This window comes from Budorcas taxicolor, chromosome 19 (assembly GCF_023091745.1).
Source record: "Budorcas taxicolor isolate Tak-1 chromosome 19, Takin1.1, whole genome shotgun sequence".
Lineage (NCBI taxonomy): Eukaryota > Metazoa > Chordata > Mammalia > Artiodactyla > Bovidae > Budorcas > Budorcas taxicolor.
Window position 1 is genome coordinate 57223182 of NC_068928.1, and position 26604 is coordinate 57249785.

Genomic DNA, 26604 nt, shown 5'->3' on the forward strand with positions numbered 1-26604 from the left:
CCCTGGGGGAGCGGGTCTCTGAGGGCCACCTGCCCACTGCAGGGAAGGCTAGCAACAGACCTCATCCCTAAGGAAGAGATGACAGCGCAGGGGCCTTCTGGCGTCTGATCCAGCCTCTCTGGGGCAAGAAAAGAGAATCTGCGCCCCTTTTGATCCTTGTCCCTGGGGGCAGGCTCAGGCCGAGTGCAGGTCTGTGCAAGGGAAAAGGCCTGATTTTCCCTTTGCACAAGCCTACGGGTCCTGTTTGCTAACGAGTGACGTCAGTTGAGCTCCAGGCGTCTGTCTCTGCGGCAAAACGCCCCATCAGAGGCCGCCCTGACAGGCCCTTTCCCCCGCTTCCTGCCCACACGCATCCTCACACGCTGCTCAGCACAAACATCGGTGGGGTCGGGCTGAGAGGGCCAGAAGAAGCCCAAACACCATATGTCTCTGCTCTCGAAAGCGATAAATCAAGCTAATGATGTGTTAAATTAAATATGTTCTATCCTTCCGCCTTGACAAATATACCCTCCTAATGACCTGGCAGGCCAAGTTCAAATTTAGAAATCTCAGCTTCCTTGGCATTCTCAGTGGGATGGAAGCGGCACAGGAAAACCTGTGCCATCACCTTGGTTCTCTCCCCTCCTCACCCCTTCCCCTCCAGCTTGTACCCATCTCCATCCACATGTGTGCCCTGAAACAGCCGCCCATTGGCCATTCCTGGGTCCAGAAGGGCAAGTCTGCACCCTGGGGAGGGTGGATCCGGGGAACAGACCCAGGAAGCACGCTGGGAGCTGTTTGGACAGGGCGCCCCAGATCTGGGGATTCCAGACAGAAGTCTGGAAAGAAGAGTGGTGCTGGCTCGGGATGGGCACTTCTGTTTTTCCCCAGACTGGAGCCTGGGTCCCTCCTACTTCCTGCCAAATAATATATAAACCTCCCTGATCACATGTCCTTGCCCCGTGCTCACACACAGACACACACTCCCCCGCAGCTCACTGAGCCAAGCGGCCCGTCCCCCACCTCCCCCGAGCTGTTCTGTGGGAGCAGGGTGGGTCATCCCCTGCCTCCCCCGAGCTGTTCTGTGGGAGCAGGGTGGGCCATTCCCTGCCTCCCCTAAGCTGTTCTGCGAGAGTGGGGTGGGTCTGGGGGCCGAGCAGTGGCCACTTGGTCACCTGCTCCTCCCTTGTGCCCCCCAGTCCCGGGACCCCCCGTGGGCATCCTGTTCCCGGAGGTGCGGACCACGTCGGTGCGGCTGGTCTGGCAGCCCCCTGCTGCCCCCAATGGCATCATCCTTGGTAAGGCCTTCCCCTTCCCGGGCCTGGGCCACAGAAGCAGGAGGTGTAAGAAACAAAAGAGGCAGATTCTGCGTGGGCAGAAGGGAGACTGAGCCCAGGCAGTGTTCACACATCCCCGAGAAAGGTTCTGACTTCTCCCACTAGAAATCTCAGTCTGGCAGAGGACAGCTTTGTGGTGGCCCAGGGGGAGGGGCAGAGGGGGAGAGGGGGAGTTTGGGGTCAGCAGATGCGAACCCTAGGATGGATGGACGGCGAGGCCCTACTGTAGAGCACGGGGAGCTGTGTTCAGTGCGCTGGGATAAACCATAATAGAAGAGTACACTATAAGAAGAATGTGCGTGTACACATATTACTGAGTCACTTTGCTGCGTGGCAGAAATCAACACAACACTGTGAATCGACTAAACGTCAACTTAAAAAAAAACTGTCTGTAAGGTTATCAGCTGGAGGGCACGGTCAGGTTCAGGTCTCTTGAGGATCATTTTAGTTCTGTACCCCCACAGAGGGGCAGGAAGGACCACTGATCAGCTCTGTGCCCCAAGAACCCCAGGGCCCCAGGCGACGGGCCATCTGGTAAACCTCGGCCCTGGCTTCCAAGTGTGGCCAGGTCAGGGTGCCCTGATGGGCTCAGCCCGGGGGCTATCACAGGCGGGAAATGGGGCCCACGGCCCCCAGCAGGGATGCTGTAGATGGGAAGCATCATTTCATATCCACGGCTCCTCCCCTAACACACACACACACACTCACACGTGCAGGAGGAGGTGCAGGGTTGAGATCAGCAGCCGTGTGAACTTAAGCCCGTCTGCTCCCCTCCACGGCCTCAGCCCCTCACCTGTAACGTGGGGACTGGACCACGTGTGTCCGGTTCAGGGCTCTCAATCCCGGCACCTCCCGGTGATAGTCACGCCTCTGCAGAGTGGAGGTGGGGAGGGCACATGACTTGGGACTCAGAAAGACCTGGGCTGGCTGGACTTCCGGCTCGGTCACTTCCTGGCAGGTGGTCTGGCCTCTCTGAGCCTCAGTGTCCTCCTTGGGGGCTGGGCTGGGTAAGGGGTGGGACGCACCGGTCCAAGGCCCCCAGAGTCACACTCCCCAGGGGGCAGCTGAGGATGTAAGAGCGACCCAGAGTGGCTCGAGGGCAGATGCTCCGGCGGCCTCGGGTTTGGGGCCCTGGGGGCAGCCTGCCCTGCCTCCCAGCACCGCAACCCCCCTTCCCGCCCCGCAGCATACCAGATCACACACCGGCTCAATGCCACTTCGGCCAACGCCGCCGCTGTGGAGGTGCTCGCGCCCAGCGCCCGCCAGTTCACGGCCACCGGCCTCAAGCCGGAGTCTGTCTACCTGTTCCGCATCACGGCCCAGACCCGCAAGGGGTGGGGAGAGGCTGCCGAGGCCTTGGTGGTGACCACCGAGAAGAGAGGTAACCATCCCCTGGGGCTGGGGAGGGATCAGGCACTCACCCCCTTTCCTGGTGCCCCGCCAGGGGTGGGCCAGTGACAAGCTGTAAGTCTCTTGTCCTGGTTCCGAATGAAGAATGGGCTCCCCTCTCTGTCCTCAAGGCTGGCACAGGCTCCAGTAGACTTCCAGAGCTGGGCGGGGCGGTCCCCTTTCCAGGACCCTGCTCTGAGCTGGTACTGGTTTTCCGCAGGGCGGGTTGGTGAGGCCAACTTCCCTCCTCACTCCCTGCCCCCTCGACAGAGGGGTCCAGTTGGGTACAAAACGGGGCCGCAGCCCGGAGCCCCGGCTGCCTTCGCCCTGCGGCCTTGACTCAGCTTCCCACCCAGGATTGGGTTCTCCAGCAGCAGGCCTGATCCCCAGACCCCTGTGAACCTGACTTATTGGACAGTGTTCCCAGGAAAAAAAACCCAGGACAGTGGTTCTCAACCAGGGTGACTTGGGCCACTGGGCAAAGTCTGGAGCCCTTTGGGTTGTCACACCTGGAGAGGAAGGCGTCCTGGCATCTAGTGGGTGTGGGCACACAGCCCACGGCGTGCAGGACGGGCCCCGTCAATAGAGACCCATCCACCCAAAGCCAAAGTGCAGAAAACCCCCGCCACAGGGCGTGGGGACACGAGAGGGGACCACGCATGGGGGGCAGACATGCCGAGTCCTATGGAGGGAACGTGGGCTCAGCCCCACTCCATCAGGGCCAGCCTAGGTCCCATCACAGCCCCGTGCAGACACAGGTCGAAGGAGCCGATGTCCACACCTCTCACTGTCAGCCCTGGGGGGCGAGTGGGGTGAATTCCCAGACACCCAGGCCTCTCCTAGTCCGGGGACCACCGCTGACCAGGAGCCCCAGTGCTGACTGTCGGGTCCGCTATGCGTGGAAGTGGGCTGGGGAGGTGGGCGAGAACGTGCATCTCTTATGCCCCCTGCCGCGTGCTCACCCACTCGCACCCTGCTCCGTGCACCCCCCTAGACCGCCCGCAGCCCCCCAGCAAGCCGGTGGTGCAGCAGGAGGACGTGAAGGCACGCAGCGTGTTGCTGTCCTGGGAGCCGGGCAGCGACGGGCTGTCCCCCGTGCGCTACTACACCGTCCAGACTCGCGAGCTGCCCAGCGGCCGGTGGGCGCTGCACTCAGCCTCCGTGAGCCACAACGCCTCCACCTTCCTCGTGGACCGGTGAGGCCCCGCGGTCTGGCCGCCAGCCTCTCCACCCTGCCCCGCCCAGCCGGGGCCGCACCACCCTCGGAGGGACTCCTGGGGGCCCGGAGCCCAGCCCCACATGGCTTCCATAGCCCCCATCCCCCAGACCCCTCCCCATCCACACACATCCCCTCCAGCTGTGTCCGAACCTCCCTCCCCACCCTCCCTGGAGCCTTGTTAGGGCTGCCTCTTAATTATCTATTTCTGGAGTCTAGAAGCCCCCCTTCGAGAGAGGCTGGCCACTCTTCATTAGCTGGATCCCGCCAGCCAGCCGGCATCTCCTTCTCCATCTTTGATAGGGGAGTGGAGCTCCGCTCCGAAATCCTGCCTTCAATTTAATTCCTACTGGGATGTATTTTTAATATTCCAGTTGACGTGACCGAGAGTTTTGAGCAATACTCTTCTCCTCCCCACCCCCCACCGCACCCCCAGTAAATCAAAAAGGAAGCCGTTTGCCTGGAGAAGCAATGAGCCTCATGGAGATGAAGTGCTGGTTAACTCTTGAGACCCTCAGCCCCTCCTGAATTTACTAAGTGCAAGAGCAGGCTGGCAGTTCTTGGGGGCAGGGTCAGCTCCCAGTGGGGTTACTCCGCCTGCAGGCCCCTCCGAAGTAGGAAATATGTGGACATTTCCACTTGGGGACCTCTGGCGTCTAGCTGGGACCAAGGGTGAGGCCACACCCCGAGCTGGCCCGGTCTAGGGGCCCCAGGGCCTGGCCTACGCCCCAGGTTGTTGCCTTCATAGCAGACCGTCCTTCTGAGCCTCCATGTTCCTGTCTGTGTAATGGACCCTCCCCCTCCGGGGCTGCCCTGGGGGGACCTAGAGGGACACCTCCCCCGTTCGTTTATTCCGACTCCTCTACAGGCTCAAGCCCTTCACATCCTACAAGTTCCGCGTGAAGGCAACCAATGACATCGGAGACAGCGAGTTCAGCGAGGAGTCAGAGCCCCTGACCACCCTGCAAGCCGGTCAGCGCCCTCTGCTTGGGCCTCTCTCTCGGTCCCCTGGGCAGTTGCTGGCTGCTGGGCATTCTCTTTGTGGCGAGGGGGCCTCCAAAGATGGAGGGACCCTAGGCCTGCTGGATCCTTGGTCTGGCTCCCTGGGCAGACTCCCAAGGAGGTTTGGGTCCGAGGGACCTTCTCCAGGGCTCAGCACCCTCAGCCAGCCTGGCATCCTCACATCTCCGAGCTCACGGCCAACCCCAGAAAGCCACGTCAGTGTGGAGAGGCCCGTGGGGGGCAGAGAGGGGAGGCTCCAGGCCCTCGGGTCTGCTCTGGGGTCAGGGTCCCGGCCCCTCTCCCCATCCACATTGGCTATTCTTGCGCAGGAGTTGGGGCGGGCGGTGGGGGTGGGGACTATGCCTGAAGCAGGACCAGCGTCAGTGGAACCTGGTTCCCATGGCCTCCCAGGGGCCCCAGAGCTCAGCTGCCCACCTCTCCCCACAGCCCCCGACGAAGCACCCACCATCGTGTCGGTGACACCCCACACCACCACGTCGGTGCTGATCCGATGGCAGGTACGCCCGGCAGGCGGGGAGGGGCCCGTGTCCCACGCAGACTCGGTCAGTCTGTGCTCGGACCAGCAATTCACCAGCCCCGGCAGGACTGGAACACGGTGCCCACGTGCATAGACATGCACGCTCACATGTATACGGACACACCCTTCACTCCTCTCCCCGTAATCAGATCCCGCCACATACCCTTGTGTGGATGAGGACCCAGACTCGGGGAGGGGATGAGAAAGTCCCAGGTCACACAGCTGCTGGCTGGCCCTAGGTGCCCTGAGGTCAGCAGAATCCTCGGACAGCGACAGGCGTGGGGCATCCAGGGTCTCCGTGAACCCAGCCCTGCTCTGAGTGAGGGGGTTCCCAACAGAGACCAGACACAGGTGTGTGTGCCTCACCTGTTCCCCGGGCCGGGCTCTGACCTGTGAGCAGGAACCCACTGTCCAGGTACAAAGAATCCCCCTTCCATCCCTGCCCACCCCCAGCCACTGCTCATGTGGGCACTGCCTCTCACATGGCCAGAGGAAGACCCAGGACACTTCTCAGAGAGCCGGCTGCCCCTGGGTACCTTCACGACCCTCCCCAACCCCCTGAAATCCAGCCATGGGGCTCAGCAGGTCACCCCCAGAGGCCCCAAAACCAGGAACCAGTGTCTCCTTTTCTCAGGATTAGAGGGGCAGGTGCCAACCTTTGCCCACCTGCAGATCCCCTGAAGGGGAAGCCTTTGAGGAGGAAACAGGAGGGACCCTCCCCAACCCTCCCCCATCCCCAGGCCCCCCCTGAGGAGGACGGTCCCCAAAGAGAAAATGACCTGGAGCAACCAGGAGCCAGTGGAGGCTGGAGCAGGGCGGGGCCGTCCTGATGGAGTGAGCAGCAGGGAGGTGCCAGATGCAGCCAGGGACGCAATTAAGGAGCTCATAAAAGGCTGAACTGTTGCAGCAGGTTTTTTAGAAGAGGTGTCATAAAAGGTAGTTTCCACCTTCTCCAGAAGCCTGTTCTCCAGCTCATCTGAGGACGGGAGCAGAAAGCAAAGGAGAAAACGATAAAGACACAGAGGCGCAGCTCAGGGAGACACGCTCGCCCTGGGTCTCGCTGAACAGCAGGGCGGGGCCTCTACCTAGTTCCCTGACTCTTGGGAAACTCCAAGAGATCTTGGCCAGGGTGGGTGATCATGTGAGGAAGTTTCTAGACAAGGAATGACACTTTAAGACTCGCCCTGCATCCAGAGTCGTGCTCAGGGCCCCCACAATGCTGTGTGACCTTGGGCAGGTTCCTTTCCATCTCTGAGCCTCGTTTTTCTGCTCTGTGCGGTGGGAATGGCGTGGTGATCCCTGCCGTGCCCTGCCTCACAGAGAATGCTACAGGGGTGGAATAACCTCGCCGGAAATGCTCGGAAATTAAAGCTGCTCAGTGCCACTTCGATTCCTTTTCCTGGTCCAGACACAGCCCCTGCTCTAGGCCTGCGGGAGGCGGTGTGGGGAGGGAGGGAGGGAAGGAGGGGCCAGTGGAAGGGGACTTGCCGCTGCGGTCCAGCCCAGCCGGCTCCATCATCCTTCCCCCTGCCCTGCAGCCGCCGTCGGAGGACAAGATCAACGGAATCCTCCTGGGCTTCCGGATCCGCTACCGAGAGCTGCTCTACGACGGACTGAGGGGCTTCACGCTGCGCGGCATCAACAACCCAGGGGCCAAGTGGGCGGAGCTCACCTGTGAGTGACAGCGGAGGGAGTTGGGGTGGGCAGAGCCTGAACCTCCCAGCTTCCCGGAACCTGGTTACCCTGGAACCCTGCCGCCCTCCCCGGTGTGTGCTTCTCAGCCTGCCCAGTTCAGTCACCAAGTGCGTGTTTCCTTAGCACTTCACACGCCCCCGGACACTGGGGGATACCAGGGAGCAAGACAGACAGGGTCCCTGCGCTCTCAGAGCTAGCGGGCTGGAGGAGGAGCCAGGTACTGGAGAAGAAAGCCCTGGTAGGGGCATCTAAGACCGCTGGCCTGACCGCTGTGAAGGGCATATTCCAGGGGAGCCTAAAGCCGGCGTCAGAAAAGACGTCCCAGGGGATGCCAGCGGTGATGGCCCTGATGGATGATTCCAGGTCTTAAAGAAGTGGGGGTGGGGGGGTCCTGGCATGTGCAAAGGGCCTGAGGTGGGAAGGACTCAAAGCCAAGCCTGGTCGCGACCCAAGGGCAGCAGTCTGGCCCCTTCTGGTTCCTCTGGGAGGTTACTGTTCTGCCCTGGGGTCCTCGGAGCCCAGCCTGCCTCTGCAACTGGAAGGAAGACGCGAGAAGCCAAGTAGAAACCCCAGAGAGTCATTCAAGCTAAGGAAGGATGCGCCGTGCTTTCGGTTAGGACAGTTACTTCAGGGACTTGAAGATGACGGCTGGTGATGGGGCAGGGGGCCCAAGTAGAGGCAAATAGGAGATGTAGGGGAGAGCGGGAGGGTGGCCCTGAGGCAACAGGCTTGGGACTGAGTCGAGCCAGTCTGGGAGATGGCATGCTGTGGTCCACCCCCCACTGATTCATGCTGGGAATGGGCAGGGGTCACAGGAATCAGTCCCCGGATGGGCGGTGGGACCACATCAGAGACGGGTGGGAGTGGAGGAGCAGCTTAAGATCCTCTTGATCCGTCTTGACGCTTCCTTCCATCCTTCTCTTAAACCCTCTGCTCCTTGTCTTCCAGAGGGTATTAGCAGACAAGATGATTGAACGTGGAGCCAAGGAAAATTAATAGAAAAAAACTCAGAAGTAGCTGATCCAACAGCTTGCATTCTTCTTTTTTTTTTTTAATCTTTTGGCAGACATGTGCTGGTGGTTGTGATTTTATAGGCCTGTGTATAATACAGTCATATTTCCTAGTAGTAAAATGGCTTCTGGTTCATATGAGGAAATTAACGACACCGCTCCATCACGGCAGGAACTCAGCCTTTAGACAAGGGCCCAGAGGGTCCCTCAGAACCGTCTCCATCTGGGGGTACTGGGCTCCCAGGGACTCCTGGTGCCCTGTGACCTCCGGCGGGTGCACGCCAGGGTGGGGCAGCATCATCCTGGGAGCTGCCTGCCCCCGCCCCGCCCCGCTCCCGCCCCAGCCCCTAACTCAGGAATCTGAAAGGCCCTTCCCTCTGCATGTGTCTTCCCATCCCGCCTCCTCATCAGGGTCTCTGTGGTGCGGTGGGTGTGTGTACTAACCTCCTCTGTCTGCTGTCTCCCTCCGGCCCCCTCCGCACCCCACCCCCCGCCCCGACCACCCCCTGACCCCACCCCATAGCTTTCTACTCCATGCGGAACCTGAGCCGGCCCAGCCTCACGCAGTACGAGCTGGACAGTAAGTCCCCCTGCACAGCAGCTCCCCGATGGGCCAGGCCTCCCACGGGGAGGGGAGAGGGGCCTCCGAGGACCCCGGCCTGCAGCCCAGGGCTATGCCCACCTCAGGCTGCTTGAGGAAAGGCGCCTTCCTGCACACACGCGACTTTCCTGAAATGCACAGAAAAGCAGGGGGTCTCCCGGGAGGGTCTGCCCCAGCCCTCATCCATCAGGACAGAAGAGAAAGGAAAATGGCTTTGGCCTTATGCTCTGGGGAGCCGGGGATGGTGACGGGGTCTGCGGTAGGACCTGGTGGTCCTGCTGGTTGGATGGGTGGGGGGGTCACGCTGCTGCCGCCCGTCTTATCCATCAGAGGCATTTGTCAGCTCAGCTGTCTTGTCCACCGAGTTCCACCCTGAAGTGAGCAGAGCCCCTTCTTCCCCCAGGGACCAGGACAGGTCCCTGGCCAGTGCCCTGGCCCCCTGCCCTCACTGTTTCCATAATATCCCGGAGGGTGCTTGGTTCTCCCCAAGACCCAGAGCCTTGAGCCAGGGGGCCTCCCGTTAGGGGCCCACGTTAGACTGAGTTATTCCTCTCCTTCCTTCCTCGTGGGCGCAGGCCTGGGGCTGTCAGGGTGGTTAGAATGCCCACCTGGGTCGGGGGGAGCAAAGAGGAGCCCCCCCAGCAGGCACAGTGACCCCCCCCAGGTGTCAGGCCCATATTCCTGCAACTGCCCCCTCTCCCAGCTTCTAAGTGTCTCCCCCAAACACCCCGAAGTGAGCAGGAACAGAGGGCTTCTTAGCGCCGAATTCACATCCAGTAAGCCCCTCTCTCTAAGGCTGAGCCCTGCCCCCATGTTGAGACTTGGTTTAGGGAGACTAGCCCGGGGAAAGGGAGGCCAGGGGGGATGGGGAGGTGCTGGGAACCTGGCACCCCTGTGATCAGGGTGCCCAGGACAGGCAGGGAAGAAGTGGCCTGTGACCCGGCGTGTCCAGGACACTTTGGATTCGCACCTGTTGTCCCAGCGTGAAAGTTTGTAGTGGCCTGTTTGGTCCTAAAAGTGTCTGGGATGGTCGCATCCTGTGCGGGATCCCAGGGATGAGCCAAGGCGTCCGCCACTGTGGGCCGGCCGCCCCCTAGCTGTTCCCTGTCCTTTCCTGGGCCTGCACTCCAGGGTCCAGGCTCGCAGGGGAGCGTCATCGCAGCCTCCGCCCTCTGTGACGTGAGCTCTGTGTCTCGCCCCTCCCCGACTGTCGCCCCCAGACCTGAACAAGCACCGGCGCTACGAGATCCGCATGAGCGTGTACAACGCCGTGGGCGAGGGGCCCTCCAGCCCCCCGCACGAGGTCTTTGTCGGGGAGGCAGGTGAGCACAGCTGCGCTTCCAGCCCCCTCCCACCCCGGCCCTCCTCCGCCCTAAGAAGCCCAGCAGGAGGGGTTCTGGGATCTCGGGGCCCAGCCCAGCCCAGCGCCTCCTCCCTGGGGGTGTCCCTGCACACTCAGGACCCCTCTCACCCCGCAGTGCCCACGGCAGCGCCCCGCAACGTGGCCGTCCATGGCCCCACGGCCACACAGCTGGACGTGACGTGGGAGCCGCCTCCGCTGGAGAGCCAGAACGGGGACATCCAGGGCTACAAGGTAGGGGTGCTCGGGCAGGGAAGGGGGTCCCGGGGACACAGGGCCCGGCGGGGCTTGGGAGGGACCCAGGTGTGGTGAGGGGCAGAGGTCCCGGGTCTACACTCTCTCTGTTGGCTGTTTGCATCCAACCCACTGAAATACACGCAGCTGGAGCAAAACGCTAACCATCCTCCCGGTGTCCCTGGGGCAGGTGGCACTCAGATGCTAGAAACTCGGGCCACACCCCAGCTTGTACCATCCCCGCAGCGTCTACAACCCCCGCCCAGCCCACTAGCTCCCGAAGCCAACGTGAGACCCCTTGAAGTGGTTATTTGGCCAACTCTAGTTACAGTATGGATGCTAATTGAACAGCCAGTTAGTAAAGAACCACCGACAAGGTCTTAGAAATCTCTGTTTAAAGTTATTTCTAGATTTTAGACAATGACATGTGTTATGACAGGTTGTGACAGGATTCTATTCATCTCCAGTATTTGCTAAGCCCTTTAGAACTTCCCTGGCCGCTCAGATGGTAAAGAATCCGCCTGCAAGGCAGGAGACCCAGGTTCGATCGCTGAGTTGGGAAGATCCCCTGGAGAAGGAAATGGCAACCCACTCCAGTATTCATGCCTGGAGAATCCCATGGACAGAGGACCCTGGTAGCGGTCTCAAAGAGTTGGACATGACTAAGCAACTAACTTTTCAGTTTTCACTTAAGATGCCTGAAAGCCTGCTAAAACTGGTAGAGTATAATGATTGTACCCATTGCACAGATGAGGAAACTGAGTCCCAAGTTAGTGGCTCAATGAGGTCACCAAAAAAGCTGGCAGCAGAGCATCAAACTCCAGGTCTGCTGGCCCTCGCCGTGTAGGGGGTGGGGAGGAAGCGCTGGGCACACAGCCACTGGGATGTTCTTAGCTGCTCAGTCGTGTCCAACTCTTTGTGACCCCGTGGACTGTAGCCCGCCAGGCTCGTCTGTCCATGTGGATTCTCCAGGCACGAACACTGGAGTGAGGTGCCATGTCCTCCTCCAGGGATTCTCCAGCCCAGGTCTCCCTCATGGCAGGCAGATCTTTTACCGTCTGAACCACCAGCCTCTGGAGGAGGTGGCAGCAGTAATGACAATAAGGATGTGCTTCTTGGCTGGACACTCAGCCTGTGGCTGTGTCTGAAGCCTGGCTCCCATGCCAGCGTCTGGCACTGCTCTGATTCCTGGCGGTGGTTTGTTGTTCCAGAGGGCAGTCCGGCGTAGTGGCAAGGTGGCAAGGGTGGGAGCCACCAGGAGCTTCCTGGTTCAGCCCTGGTCGCACAGGCGGGGGCCTTGCTGGGTCACATGGCTCGTGGAGACTCCATATATAAGAGTCTGGCTCTGTATGGGGTGAAGAAGGCGGGAGCGAGGAGAGACGTCTCGCCGAGGAGGCTCTGAAGATGGATGATGCTCCTGAGCAGCACCAGCTGGGAGAACTAAATATTGCACCCCTAGCATATGCCTCCCCAGGGACGACAAAGGAGCCTGGCGGGGCCTGCCCTAGCTTGGCAGACACCAGGCTGGGGAGATGGGAACGCCTCCAATTAACGCACGGTCCCCAGAAACGTGTGGGTGCCCAGGCATCAAGCATCACGCCACAGAGGCCCACGCGCTTGGGAACATCACAACCAAGCATGGACGCTGATGAGAGGAAGAGCATTGCCGCCTCCTAGACCTGCACTGGGCTTCCCTGGTGGTAAAGAAGCCGCCCGCCAGTGCAAGAGACATGGGTTTGATTCCTGCATTGGGAAGATCCCCTGAAGAAGGAAGTGGCAACCCACTCCAGTACTCGTGCCTGGAGAATCCCATGGACAGAGGAACCTGGTAGGCTGCAGTCTATGGGATCACAAAGAGTCAGACACAACTGAGTGACTAAACAGCAACAAGACCTGCATTAACATCCATGCTCATCGACCTTAACATCAACCATGTGTTCACACCACCAGCCAGTGGTCACGCCAGGGTGAGCTGTGACGTGTGTGGGGGCAGGCAGGTCGGTACAGCCGGCCTTTTCAGGAACACGTGTTTATTGAGTAGTTATTTTGTGCCCAGCTGTGTTCCCAATACTGAGATTAAATCAGAGACAGCGTGAGCTTAAACTGTAGGGGAGGAAGGCTAGTGACGCACAAAGCAAAGAGTGGCTCCAGCTGGTGGTAAGTGAAGCAGGTTAAGGGGCATGTTTGGGACTTTAAACAGGGTCTTCGGGAGAAGCCTTAATGGGAAGCTGCCACATGAGCAAAGATGAAGGTGAACCGGGTGTGAATCGCATGGATCTGAGAGAAGAGTATTCTGAACAAGGGGACTGACGAGCGAAGGCCCTGGGGTCAGTGGGGGCTAGGCGCATACAAAGCCCAGCAGAGAGACCCAGCATGACAGAGTGCATCACCCGGAGCCCTCTGAGCTTTGGCTGAATGAGATGACAGCCATGGGGGGCTTGGGGACAGAAGACGGCCCTGGGTGACTTGGGTTTTAAAGCTTGTGCTGGCTGCTGCGTTGAGGGGAGTCTGCATCGGGGCAACTGTAAAACCATGAAGAGGGGGCGGCAACCTCAGGTGATGGGGGTTTAGACCAAGCAGTAGCTGTGAGAAGCGTTTGCTCTTGCTTCCCCACGAAGGATAGAGCCAGCAGAATTTGCTGATGAGCTGAACGTGGAATGTGAGAGGAGGAAAAGCAACAAGGATTTCCGAGCAGTTGGATAATGGAGCTTCCAGCTACAGAGCAGGAAAAAAGAAGGCAGTGACGGTGTGGGGAGGGGCCAGAGGGAGAGGTTCGAGATGTTTGTTGGATATCCATGGGGAAACACTGAAGGGAGCTGGGCACACAGGTGCAGAGTCCAAGAGAGAAGTTCTAGGCTGGAGATGTGAATGGTGAACGCCTTCAGCTCGCAGATGGTACCAAAAGCCTGGAGATTAGACATGGTTAGATAGAAAACACCAGACGTCTGAAAACTGAGCCCCAGGACCAAAACAAGTGATCGAATTCTCAAAACCCACATGAAGACTGTGCTTTCAGAAGGAGAGAGGAAGCAGATGTGCCATCCCTGAGAGCTCAAGCAAGAAGAGACCTAGGAGGCAGTGATTCAGGGATGGGCAGACCACAGCCCATGGGCCTAATCCGGCCCCCAACTTGATTTTATAAATAAAGTTTTATTGGCACACAGCCACACCCATTAGTTTACAGATCACCTTTGGCTCCTTTCAAGTCACAAGGCAGAGTTGAATAAGTGCAACAGAGACCGTGTGGCCTGCAAAGCCTAAAATATTTCTTACCTGGCCCTTTACAGGTGTTTCCAGAGCCCTGAATGATTACATTAAACAGGCCAAGTTCACGGGTGACTCTGATAAGAGTTCAGGGCAGGGGATGCCTGCTTGGAGTGGGTTCGAGAGAGAATGAGGAGAGGTAGCCAGTACTGACATCCCTTTTGAGGAGCTTTGCTTGAGAGAAAAGTGATGAAATAGAGTAGAGGCTGGAAAAAGACAGTCAACGGAGGCAGTTTTAACATGGGAGGAATAGCTCGTGTGTGCTGATAGAAACAGTTCTGGAAAGAGGAAGAATTTCGTGATCCGGGGACGAGAGGAAGCTCTGGTGGGTGACGCCCTGGAAGAGGTGACGGGGCTGGGATTTAGCGCAGGAAGGTGGGGTCACCTCAGTAGGGAGCCGGCAGTTCGGCCCTAGCCGCAGGAGGGAGGCAGAAGGTGGGGACACAGGGTGGGAGGTGGCCCAGGTGGCGAAGCGAGCGTCTGGAGTATCCCGTGATGGCTTCTGGTGCTCCGTGAAGGCCCCGCAGCTAGGAGCAGGGATGGGGAGGAGATGCGTGGAGCCGCGAGGTGGGATATTGCAGTGGGTGGACCAGACTGGTGTAGCGTGGTGACCGGCCACTCGAGGCCGCGCCCGTGAACTGAAAGTGTGACTTTCCTCCAGCGACAGCCAGCTATGTGACGTGTAGGCTTGGACCTGACTTAACTGAGGCTGAAGTACAGCCTGGTGCCTGTGATGAAGCCAGAAGGGGCAGGGACCCCGTGGTCTGTGATGACCTCGAGGGTTGGGAAGGGGTCGGTGGCAGGGAGCTCCAAGAGGGAGGGGATACACGTTCACATGTAGCTGATCCGCATGGCTGGACACCATAAACTAACAACGGCGTAAAGCGATTCTACTTCAGCTGCAAAAAGCGGGCATGGAATTGAGAAGAAGAGATAGAAAGTAGCGGCTATAATTCATTCCCGCACCTGTTCCCGTCTGCAGACAGTGTTTATCCATCAGCAAATAGCTATTGATCACCAACAGGTGTGCCAGGCATGATTCTGAGTGCTTAAGACACAAGGGAGCCAAAGATGTGGGCCCTCCGGGGAGCCGTTTCCTTGCAGACACCTGGCCACCACCGGCCCGCACAACAACCTGGCCGTATGCCACCTGCTGGGGTGCTCAAGGCTCAGGTCCTTGGGCTGTTTTGCACAAATGTCATCGAATCGTCATCTAACAGAACTCTGCTGGATTCAGCACTCACGGCGAGACCCACCTGCAGAGGGTGCCCATTTATGGATGTGAGGTGGCCGTGGGTCCTGGACCCCCCTCCCCCGTGCCAAGAACGTGATGCGAGCAACTGGCACCCCCTCTCCTGCATCTTCACTTTTCTCACTCTAAAACATGTTCCATCTTTTGAACGCCTCTTCCTGACCTCAGGTTTGCTTCAGCCATTTTTCCCGGTTGGCCCCTTTCTAGCATAAACCCTCCCCCAAAATGTCTGTGCCCCTTGCCTCTTCCCTGTCTCTCTTGAATCCACTCCAAGAGGGTTCATTTATTCTTTCCAAACAGTGAACCCATGAACGAGGGATTTAATGAAACTATCTCAACTCCCACACATCTACCCGTCAGAAGACTGGAAAAATAAAGAAAAAGGGAGGGGTTAGGAAAAAAACAAGGATTTTATAGTACTGAGGCATCCTAACTGCCAGTTCACACGTGCCAGGTGGGGACAATTTTATTAGCTTTTTCTCACTTTTATGAGCTTTCTCCAGGCAAATTGAGAAATTGAGACGCCCAGAGCATGCAGAAACGCCTTTGGCCAGCAGGTGGTGCCAAATGCTCTCTAATCCCCGCGGCCTCAGGCTCCCCGTGTTCCGCGTGCTCTGAGTTCTGAAACTAGGGAAGGATGCGCGGCCTCTCTCGCCGCTAGCGAGCCCTGCTGCTGCTAAGTCGCTTTAGTCGTGTCCGACTCTGTGCGACCCCAGAGACGGCAGCCCACCAGGCTCCCCCGTCCCTGGGATTCTTCAGGCAAGAACACTGGAGTGGGTTGCCATTTCCTTCTCCAATGCATGAAAGTGAAAAGTGAAAGTGAAGTCGCTCAGTGTGTCCGACTCTTAGCGACCCCATGGACTGCAGCCCACCAGGCTCCTCCATCCATGGGATTTAGCGAGCCCTAACCCCCGGTTAATATGAAGTAGAGCCCTCCCTCGGAATCCTCAGGGGATTGTTTCACAGACGGCTCTCCATATCTGCTGATACAACCCACCGCGGACCCTGTTGTACTGATCTGTTGAGAGCAAATCCATGAAGAAGTGGACCCAGGCACTTCAGATCCGTGCTGTGCCAGGGTCGCCTGTGATTGTAAGCGCTGTGGACCTGCTGTGCTCCTGGACTAAAACTGCCTGCAGCCTTGTGCGTCTTCCTTCTTTGCCCTCGATCACGCTGGTCCTAGGAAGTGTGTGACCTTGACCTCGGCTGTACAGAGGACACAGCTGCAGCACAGGGAAGTCACCTGCCCGAGGCAGCAGTGCCCTGGGGTCAGCCCAGGCGTGCCCACCTCTACCACGGGCTGTGCAAACTGCCGTGTGCCAGTGGCTCACTGAGGCCTGCACCCCTCGACAGCTCCCGGATGATGCCGACAGGCTGGCCCTTGAACCCGCCTCTGCTGGGGTGGAGTCTACCTGCCCTGCAGTCCGGAGCCTCAGAACGGAACTGGTTTAAACCTACAGTGACTCTTCTGAGGGCTAAGTGCCCAGGCTGCGCTAAATCCTACAAGCCTGCCATCAGCAGACTCGGGCTCTGTGCCCTCGTGGTGTTTACAGTCTAGCAGGGACTGAAGGATTCGCTGTGAAAACGAAGGTTCTGGACGGCTTTGTAAAGCAGCTCTTAAATGCTATTTCCTAGGCTTCCCAGGTGGCTCAGCGGTAAAGAACCCTCCTGCCAATGCAGGCGACGTGGGTTCGATCCCTGGATCAGGAAGATCCCCTGGAGGAGGAAATGGCAACCTCCTCTGGTATTCTTACCTGGGAAATCCCATGGACAGAGGAGCCTGGCAGGGTACAGTTCGAGGGGTCGCCAAGAGTCAGCCATGACTGAGGGGCTAAGCGACAAGAACAGTACTGTTTCCTGGGTGACTCGCACCTGCCGTCCAGGCGTGTGGATAGTTCGAGCGGCGGTGTGTCTGAGACCCTGGGATCAGGCAGGGGCAGGGGGAAGCTGGGTCATGGTCTCCCTCACTCTGCCACCTCTGTGCCCACAGATCTATTTCTGGGAGGCCCAGCGGCGGAACCTGACTGAGCGGGTGAAAACGCTTTTCCTGGCCGAGAACAGCGTCAAGCTCAAGAACCTGACAGGCTACACCACCTACATGGTTAGCGTGGCAGCCTTCAACGCCGCCGGGGACGGGCCTCGGAGCACCCCCACCCGGGGCCAGACCCAGCAAGCAGGTGGGGGAGAGGCCGGGGCGGATGGGGAGGTGAGGGGGGCCCACCTGGCACCTGGGCTCAGGGGCGGGAGGAGGCAGCTGAGCGATCGGGGCTGGGTCTCCACACTCCCAGCGCAGGGGGCCTGAGTTCGATCGCTGGTCAGGGAACTAGATCCCACGTGCTGCAACTAAAGATTCTGCACGCCCCAACAAAGATCAAAGACCCTGAGTGGCACAGCTAAGACCCAGCATAGCTGTATAAATAAACACACTAAAAAAAAAAGAATAAGAGCGGCACTATCCCCAGGAAGCCTTGGCCAGGCCCCCCGCATCTAGCCCTTCCTCCCCTCATCTTCCCACCGAAGCCCTCCTTGCTGACGGCCAGTCCGCGCCCAGCCAGCCCCCTTCTGCTCCCTGCCTCGTTCCCACCCAACTTGCTTTAATCTCCCTAGCTCTGATCGTGACACTGTTCACTTACTGAGCGCCTTCTCTGGGCCTGCGCTGTGCTAGATGTGGGGGACATAACAGCGAAGGAACCTGTGAGGTCCCCTCCTCCTAGCGGCGGAGTCGGCTGGTTACAAGCATCTAGAGGAATTAACCTCAGGTGGCAGGGGCTGTGAGCGGTCTCAGGGCGGAGGCAAGGGGTGGACAAATGGCTTCAGAGAGGTTGGCCCGTAGAGGCCCGGCTGAGCGGCTGACATCCGGGCTGAGATTTCAGTGGGAAGAAGAGGCCGGTCACGGGAAGTCCTGGAGGTGGGGGCGTTCCGGGCCCAGGGACCAGCAGGTGCCAAGGCCTGGAGGCTGGAGGGGCCAAGAGACCAGAGTGCAGGCCAGGAAGCTTGAGAGAACGGGAGTAAGAGTCAGGGGTAGAGGGTCTGGGGGCCTCGGGAGGAAGTCCGGCAATAATTCTAAGCACGACGGGGAGCCGTTGGTGAAGGTAAGCAGCTGGGCCACAGGATCTGGCTTATGTTTTTGAAGATGGCTCTGGCTGCTGAACAGAGGACAGGCTCGTGGGGGCGGGGAGGTCCGTTAGGAGGCTGCAGGGGAGCGCAGGGGAGGAGCGGGCGGGGTGTGAGCCCTGCAGCCCACACATGCAGGGCACCCCTCTAGACGGCATCACTGCCGCTTGAGCTGCTGTTCCCAGGTGGCGTTAGGGGTAAAGGACCCTCCTGCCAATGCAGGAGATGTAACAGATGTGGGTTCCACCCCTGCGTCGGGAAGATCCCCTGGAGTGAGGGCATGGCAACCTGCTCCAGTATTCTTGCCTGGAGAACCCCTTGGACAGAGGAGCCTGGCAGGCTACAGCCCAAGGGGTCACAAAGAGTCAGACACGATTGAAGCAACTTAGCACAAACACACACTCGTGCGCCTTCTCAGTAGTACTATGCACTTGATCTTGTCGGAACCCCCGGATGGGCCCGTTTCACGATGAGCACAGGTGACCCGGGGAGTGAGGCTTCTCCCTCATGGTCCCCCGCTGGTCGGTGCGGGGAGCAGAGGCTGGAGCCCCGGATGTCTGAGCAAGTCCTGGGCTATCTTCACCGCTTCAGTCCCCTCCTTTTCCTGCCGTGCAGTTTCCTCCTCGCGGATTTGAATACAAGCCTTTGGGCCGAACCTCACCTCTTTCTCAAGCTGCTGCTCCCCCTTCGGTCCATCATCTTTCTCTTAGAGAGACAAGACCCCGTGGAGTCCGTTCCCAAGTATTGTCCTCCTTGGGGACCGGCTCTGGCTCCGGGGACACTCCTTCCTCCGCCTGGCTCCCGGGGGTCTGTCTGCCTGGCCCCACCACGCTCTGTCAGTGTCATTGGCCGGATGCAGACCCCCGGGAGCCTGCATGCTTCCATCACCAGAACGGAGTGTTCCGCCTCACGTCCCTCGCGCAGAGCGGAGGCAGGAAGGGCCTGCAGACCTGACCTCCCCCCTTAACAGACGGCTCACTGACGCTGCCTCCCGGGGCCCAAGCGGAAGCCAGCCCGGATCAGACCCAGCTCGGTGGGGAGGCGGCGCTGGACAATAATAGCCTGGCTGTCCCCTGCCCCCCGGAGCCAGCTCAGGATGCTACAGGCTGGACACTTCCTCTCTGTCCTCCCCCTCAGACCTCTCCCCTCCTATGTTTTCAGGGTCGGGTTCTCAGGCCAAGAAAACATCTTCCAGAGAGTTGACAGGTCCTGGCTCCGGCTGCTTCAGCCAGCATGGTCTCTGTTGGCCATAATCCCTGGGGCCCCAGGACAAGAGAGAGGCTATGTCCATGGCAGAGCTGGTTGTTTAATGCCCACCTGATGCTCTAAGCCCCAGGCACCCCCCTGCCAGGGAAGCCAGGACATGACCTGGCACCACCCTGCCCCCGCCGCAGCAACTCCAGGGGTCCTGCTCTAAGGGCCAGTTATCAGGAGGAAGCCTGAGTTCTCCAACTTTCTGAAAACAAAATCCTGTTTTCTCCTAGTACTTGGACCCTGACACTGGGAAGACTGCTAAGGATGTCAGCGAGGGAGAGGAGGGGCCCAGTGCCCTCAAGCGACCCCTCCCGCCCTCTCTCACATGAAACCCTGCTTTCTTGTTTGTCCAGGGACCCACACGCCCCTGCTGGTTCCTCGGAACCAGACCCAGGGCTTTGAACTTCCAGAAGGGAGGAAACAAAGCCCCTCTGCTCTCTCCCTCCAGCCCCCAGCGCTCCCAGCTCCGTCAGGTTCAGCGAGCTGACCACCACGTCTGTGAACGTGTCCTGGGGGGCCCCGGAGTTCCCCAACGGCGTCCTGGAGGGCTACCGGCTGGTGTACGAGCCCTGCACCCCCGTGGATGGTGAGTTCGGCCCCCTTCCAGCGGGGCTCCCCAAACCTGCCCTCTGCCCGGTTCTGCTCCACCATCACTACGCAGAATCCAAGCGATGAGCCTCTCCCCACTTATAAACTGGAGACGGAGGCAGAGCAGGGATGGGGCAGGGCCAAGGTCAAACAGCAGCAAGTTGAGGGCAAACTGGAGCAGCAGCCCTGGCCTCCTGAGTCCTAGGAGAGAATTGTTAAGTATGTTTTCCCCATCAGTGGATAGAAATGGGGAAGAAGGAAAAACACCTGGGCAAAATACCCCATCCCGAGATGGATCATGGAGACGGACCAGGGGCCTTCCCCACGGGTCCAGCAGTTACGACTCTGCTCCCAATGCAGGGGCCATGGGTTCAGTCCCCGGTCGGGGAACTAGATCCCACACGCCGAAACTAAGAGGCCACTTGCAGCAACTGAAAGATTCTGCATGCCACAGCGAAGGACTGTCAGTTCAGTTCAGTCTGAATCTCTGCGACCCCACGGACTGCAGCACGCCAGGCCTCCCTGTCCATCACCAACTCCCGGAGCTTGCTCAAACTCATGTCCATCGAGTTGGTGATGCCATCCAACCATCTCATCCTCTGTCATCCCCTTCTCCTCCCACCTTCAATCTTTCCCAGCATCAGGGTCTTTTCAAATGAATCACAGCCCACAGCCCAATAAATAAATATATTTTTTAAAGAATAAAAATTTAACAAACAAAAAAAAAGACTAAAAATAAAGATGGACCACCCCCCAAGGTTCCATCCTACATATGATCCCCCAGCCTTAGGGACTCACTCACCTGACCCCGAGTTAGCTCTTCTCTGCCTTTCGTGGGGTCAGGAACCCCTCTGAGACTCTGATCAAAGCTCTGGGGCCTCTTCCTGGGCAAATGCAGGAGTCGGGGGGGTCACTGCACCTCGCTGCCCTCTGGGAGCCTCGGCTCCAGCCCCTGGCTCTGCAGGTTGCCCCCTGCTGCCCTGAGCCCTGGTCCTGTGAGCGATGCTCAGAGCCCTCCTCACAGCCCCTGCCCTACCCCTCCCTCCAGGCCCTGGACAGGACCCTGCCCACCTCCTGGGCCCCCCAGGGGCTGCCCCACCGCAGCTGAAATCACTGCTGCTGAGTCAAAGGCAGGAAGGAGACTGTGCCCCGTGAGGCCTGTGCCCAGTTCCAGGGCCCAGCAGGGCCTCAGGGGTGTGGTCAGGTGTGGGACCCAGGAAAGGAGCCGTTCCTCCCACAGAAAGGAGAGGACAGGGGTCATGGGGGCTAGACGCAGGGCCAGACAGGCTCTCGGGGTGTGTCTCGGGGGTCCACACCCAGAGAAGTGTGGTCCCTTCGCCTGCTTGTCACTCAGCCCAGCGGCGTCTGGACCATATGGCGCCTCCGAGGCCTTCCAGACTCCCATCCGCCCTTGACAGCCCACTAACGAGAACTTCAAGCCTGGGCCGGTGAGATGGTGCCCAGCTGGGCCAGCAGTGTGCCTGCGCCCCGCTCCCACCTCAGCCCCAGGCTCTGGTCGGCAGCAAGCAGGCCTCACTAGGATGCACGGAACAAGGACACACCCCTGGCTCCCTGTAGGGAAGACCAAGACCCAGGCTAGTGAGGGGTTTGCTCCAGCAAGTGGAGGGGCGTGTACCCAGGGCTGCATCCCAGGTCTCAGGGCACATCCACCCCGTGACCCCGCAGCCTCGTGACCCCTTCGGGAAGCCCCCCTGGAGCACCCACCGATCTGTCCATCAGGACTTCATTCCCACCCCCCAGCCAGGTGCTCAGTTATTTTCTTCCACCTCGTAGCACCTGCCTAAGATGCTGCTGATACCCTCATTCGTTAGCACAGACTGAAGCCAGGGCAGGAGACGTGCCCGGAGAAGCCGGGGCCAGCCCTGTGCTCTGAAGCCAGCCTGCTGGCTGCAAAGTCTGTCTCCTGGGGTGACCAGCTCCTCGGTGGGTGTGGGAGATGAAACCGGGTCCTGGAGAGGCTGACGGTCAGGAGGACTTTGACTTGGGAGGCGCAGAGCACAAACTCTCACCTCCTGGAGACCGTCCCAGCCTCCCCTCTAGTAGCTAAGATTCGGGGCGCCATAGCGTCCTCACTTTGGCCCTGAAGAGCCTGGTGGGTGCAGCTGATGGAGGGCCAGCTTGAGCCCCCAGCTCTCGCTGGCACTGCGGAGGGAGGGAGCCGGGCCGGATCTGAGGTTGTCCTGGGCTGTGGGTACAGCCACTCATGTGTACCCTCCGACTCCGGATGGATAGCGCTGTCTTTACTGAAGCACTTCCTAAAAGATGGTCCTTGGAACGTGATTTCTAAGGGATGGGATGTGGGGGAACCAATGTGTAAGGTACGATGGTTAAATTAAACGAGAGTTGATTTTTCCCTGCAGATGCTAAATCACTCAAGAAAAGACAGGCAGGCAGCATAAATGTATATATTTTTGAGGACAGCTTACAGGACTCTGTTCTGAGAATGGTCTTGGAAACACTCCATGTGGTCAAGGGTGCTGGTCCCAGCCTGACTCCAGGGGGTGCGGCCCCTGGCCAGCGCTGACCATTCCCTCCCCGCCGGCCTCCCCGGCCAGGGCCTACGGCCCTCACAGGCCATGTGCTTCCCCACAGGGGTCAGTAAGATCGTGACGGTGGATGTGAAGGGCAGCAGCCCCCTGTGGCTGAAGGTGAAGGACCTGGCGGAGGGGATGACCTACAGGTTCCGCATCAGAGCCAAGACCTTCACCTACGGGCCTGAGATCGAAGCCAACGTCACCACAGGCCCTGGAGAAGGTAGGGGAGCCTTGGGTGGGTGTGGGGCCCCCTTCTGACGTGGGGTGGGCCTGAGGGGGAGGAGGAGAGGGGCACTTAAAGGGGGGACATCCCTGATGGTCCATTGGCTAAGACCCCTCGCTCCCAACGCAGGAGGTTCCATCCCTGATCAGGGAACTAGATCGCACCGGCCCCCACCTGAGGGTTCATATGCCGCAGCTAAGATCAAAATCCTGCCTGCCGCAACTAAGACCCAGTGAAGCCATATAAATTAATTAGAAACAATTTTTTAAATTTAAAAACAAAATAAACAAAGGCAGCGATTCCAGAACACCGCCTGGGGAGCGGCATTTGTATGGACGCGTGGGAAAAGAAACCAGCATTCCGTAGGATTCTGACGGCAGCTGAGGCAGAGGAGGGGTGGGGTGGCCAGCTATGAGGCAGGGCCAGCCGGGCTGCAGGGGTCACCTGTGCCATCAGAGCATTTCTCAAGGAGACACTGATGTCAGAACCCCTGGGGTGGTCGTGATAATGCTGATTCCTGGGGCCCGAGCATCCCTGGGGATGTGCATTTGAACGAAAGAGCCCAGGTGGCTCTCGGGTACCTACTGTGAGAACCAGGGCTCTGGGGGTCTGCAGGTGTGGAACCAGGTCCAGGGAAGCCTGCCGGCCCCATGCTCCCTAGACAGGGGACAGAGGGGCAGCGTCAGGGGGCAGGCCAGGCCCTGTGTGCTTGTCCCGGGGTGATGGGGCGCACTGGGGACCAGGGAGGAAAGAGTAGCTTCGTCTGGGCTTTGTGACCCTCCCTGGGGTCATCCTCAGGCTGGGGGAACTCTTCTTCTTGAGGCTGAGGCTTAGCCCCCCAGGGCCTCTTTCATGCTGAATGTCCTCTCCTGATGTGGAGGCCGCCTCCCAGACTCTCTGGATTCCTGCCCCCACGCCCCCACCGAGAACATACACAGCCCCCCACCATGCTCCCCCTGAAGCCCCTCCTCCCCATCCTCCTTGCCCACCACCCTGAGCTTGGAGGGGCTGACCCGGCCGGGTGGCCTCTGCTGCCCAGCAGAAGCGGGTTCCAGGCAGCCACCCTTCACTCTCTTACTGGGCGCTTTCTCCCCGCCTCTGGTTCTGAAGAAGGGCAGTCTGGCTCCCAAGGCTCCCAGGGTTGGAACACAGCCTGCAGGGCCGCAGCGGGCAGCTTGCCAGGGAGCTGCCCTCCCCCTGCCCTCCACCTGCCCCCAGCCCCTCCCCAGGCAGGCAGGCGCCTCTCACCTGAGCTGCTTCCCAGGGAAACAAAAGCAGGAAGGGAGCTGGCTGGGGACCAGGGGGACAGAGCAGGGGCGGGGGGCCTGGAGAGGCCCGCCTGGAGGACACGGTGTTCTAACCTGAGGCCTGAAGTGTCGGGGTTGGGGGAGGGGGCGGGGAGGAAGCGTGAAGGAGCAGGCTTTGAGAAAGCGCTGCGCTGCGCCCGCTGGAGGAGGGGTCAGTGGATGTGCAGCCTGGCACCCTCTTCCCTCCAGGCCAGCTCCGAGGGTGGGCTGGAAGCTTCTAGTCTGGACGACAGCTGCACTCCACCCCAGGTGCTGCCCTGGAGGGAGTGAGAGCCCAGGGTCCTGGGAGCCCCACCCCACTGCTCACACCCGCCTCGGGCAGCGTCCCACACGCCCCAGGCCCTCCACCTTTGCCCTGGGCTGTGGGCAGGATGCTGGTGCGGGAAGGGAGGGAGGAAGGAAGGCAGGCAGGCAGGCTCTGAGGCCCTCCGAGGCCGTGGGCAGGGCTGGGTCATGGGCCGCCAGGCTCAGGAGGTGAGCCCCTGGCCTGCCATCTGGCCGGTCACCTCCCCCGGGGCCTGGAGGCGCTTCAGTCTGAAGCGGGGCTCTCGGCTCCTCCCCCGAGGCCCCGGGCCAGCCTGCTGCCCACACCCCACTCCCTGCTTTGCTCCCTTGTCCCGAAAGCGAAGGCGTGGAGGAAGCACCTGCTGTGCCCAGGCTCCCAGGAGGCAGGGCTCCAGGCGCATGGGGAACAGCAGGCGGGGCCCCTGGGGGCCGTAGGAGCCAGCAAGGCAGGGCCCCCTGGCGAGGAAGGGGCACAGGACGCTCAGAGCAGGCTCTGTCCTCTGCCTACAGAGCAAGCTCCTCCCTCCTGCTCTGGGCCCTGGGGCTGGCACCCCCAGCGACCCCTGAGGCACCTATCACCCCAGGAGAGCCCATCCCCGGGGCAGGGCTAGGTCCTTCCTCCCTCATGGTGGCAGCGGCCCCAGATCCTCCTGCGGCCTTGGCCTCCTCTCTGGCCTCGCCCTTAGAGCCAGTGCAGCTGGGGGCCTTTGTGGCATCACCCCACACACACCTCCTGGAAGGCGGGGGCTGTGGGTGACCCGGCGGAGAGTAAGTCAGGTCCTGCAGGCCTGGCTGGGATATGCTTCTTGGGGGCACGGCACGTGGAGGGGTTCCAGAGACCCTGGCCAGGGTTTTGCACTTGGGTCCTCCTACTGGAGCTCAGGGAGACGGGCGGGGTGGCTGCCCCACTCTGGGGCATCCCCTCGCCCACTGTGTGTGTGCATGCAGGTGCCCCCGGCCCGCCCGGAGTGCCCATCATCGTGCGGTACAGCTCAGCCATTGCCATTCACTGGTCCAGCGGAGACCCAGGCAAAGGGCCCATCACCCGCTACGTCCTCGAGGCTCGGCCTTCAGGTACGTCCGCCCGGGCTGAGCCAGCTGGGGGTCATCGCGTGACCAGGCACTTGTGCTCTGCCAGGGGGAAGCAAGGGGGGCCCCTGTGGCAGGTGGGACACGGGACTCGCACCCAAGTTAAGGCTCACCCTGGAGGCCCTGGAGAACAGGGCTTATCGCCGGGTGAGGACCAGCTCGAGTCGGGGGGGTCATCCAAGAAGCCAGAGGAACGAAGGTTTGGGCTCCCATTGGCTAAACGCCCATCGCCTCCACGTGACCCCACTGACCAAAGCCCCATGAGGAGGCTGGCCGTCCCCTGGAGAACCAGCGCGCCTTTGAGGGCCATCTCTGCATCCCGGCTCTCGCCACAGTACCTATCACGTCCCGGGCTCTCCTCTCAAGCCTGAAATCGAGTCATGAGAAGCTCTGAAGGCATCAGGAGAGGCTGGATAAATCACTGACGGGTCACAGCGACACCCGCGGCGGCCCCTCGAGCTCCTCTTCCCACCAGGAGCTCCCGCCCTTGGCCAGCTCCCTCCGTTGCTAGGTTTCCGGTTCATCAGAGGTGCCAGAGTTAGTGCAGGCTGGAGGCTTGTTCTCGATGTTCCATGGATGCGTGACTAGGTAACCCAAGATGAGAAAGAAAGGGAAAAAGAAGACTGTGTTGCTCCCGCACAAGCAGCAAATGCTAATTGGGAAACTGGCATCTTGGGAGCTAATACTTCTAATGGGGCCATTGGCACATCCCAGCGACGTGGTTAGTACCACAGGGTGGCTGAGCGCTAATCATCTCGATAGCAAATAATTCATTCCAGCAGTTCCAGGAAGCCGCCAGCACCCGGTCATTGCCTTAATCTTGGGCTAATAATCGCAGTCGCAAATATCATGTAAACAGCTATTATGTCCAGCAGCTCAGATCCAATGTGTAGCCGGAACATACCGGCAGCCTTGGCTCCCTCCTCACTCCAGATGGTCCCTCCCTGACCCTCCAGGGCCGGCTGCTGACTTGGCCGGGAGACCACCTCCTGCTTCTCCCATCCAGGGCCTGGAGCCTGTTTTTTCCATCCAAGTTGGCCTGCCGGGGTGCCAGGCTGTGGAATGTTGGCCCGAGACTTCAGCCCTGTGGATTTTCCAGCGTTCCCTGGGAGGCCCAGCATGGGACCTGGTGTTCTGGGTTTGGGGGCTGTGACTTGGTCCACATAGTTGCAAGCAAGGGCAGAGCATAAGAGGAAGGATCAAGCCAGGACCCCCTGAAGGCTGGGGATGCAGATTCCTCATTCTGAGGGTGAAATCGCCCTCGTCTTCAGCTCCCCCTGCACCGCTGTACTTGGTTTGGGCAGAACCGACT

General features: G+C 59.9%; 1 protein-coding gene across 1 annotated transcript in view; it reads left to right on the plus strand.

Annotated features, from left to right (window-relative positions):
• Positions 1-26604, plus strand: part of SDK2 (sidekick cell adhesion molecule 2) — a 268352-nt gene that overhangs the window by 224365 nt on the left and 17383 nt on the right. The window contains exons 28-40 of the mRNA XM_052657936.1: positions 1179-1277; positions 2503-2697; positions 3700-3901; positions 4790-4893; positions 5371-5441; positions 7000-7135; positions 8690-8746; positions 9988-10089; positions 10246-10361; positions 16868-17054; positions 19694-19831; positions 22447-22608; positions 25152-25277. Of these exons, the coding sequence (XP_052513896.1) occupies positions 1179-1277; positions 2503-2697; positions 3700-3901; positions 4790-4893; positions 5371-5441; positions 7000-7135; positions 8690-8746; positions 9988-10089; positions 10246-10361; positions 16868-17054; positions 19694-19831; positions 22447-22608; positions 25152-25277 (1695 nt within the window). The remainder of the gene's footprint in view (positions 1-1178; positions 1278-2502; positions 2698-3699; positions 3902-4789; positions 4894-5370; positions 5442-6999; positions 7136-8689; positions 8747-9987; positions 10090-10245; positions 10362-16867; positions 17055-19693; positions 19832-22446; positions 22609-25151; positions 25278-26604) is intronic.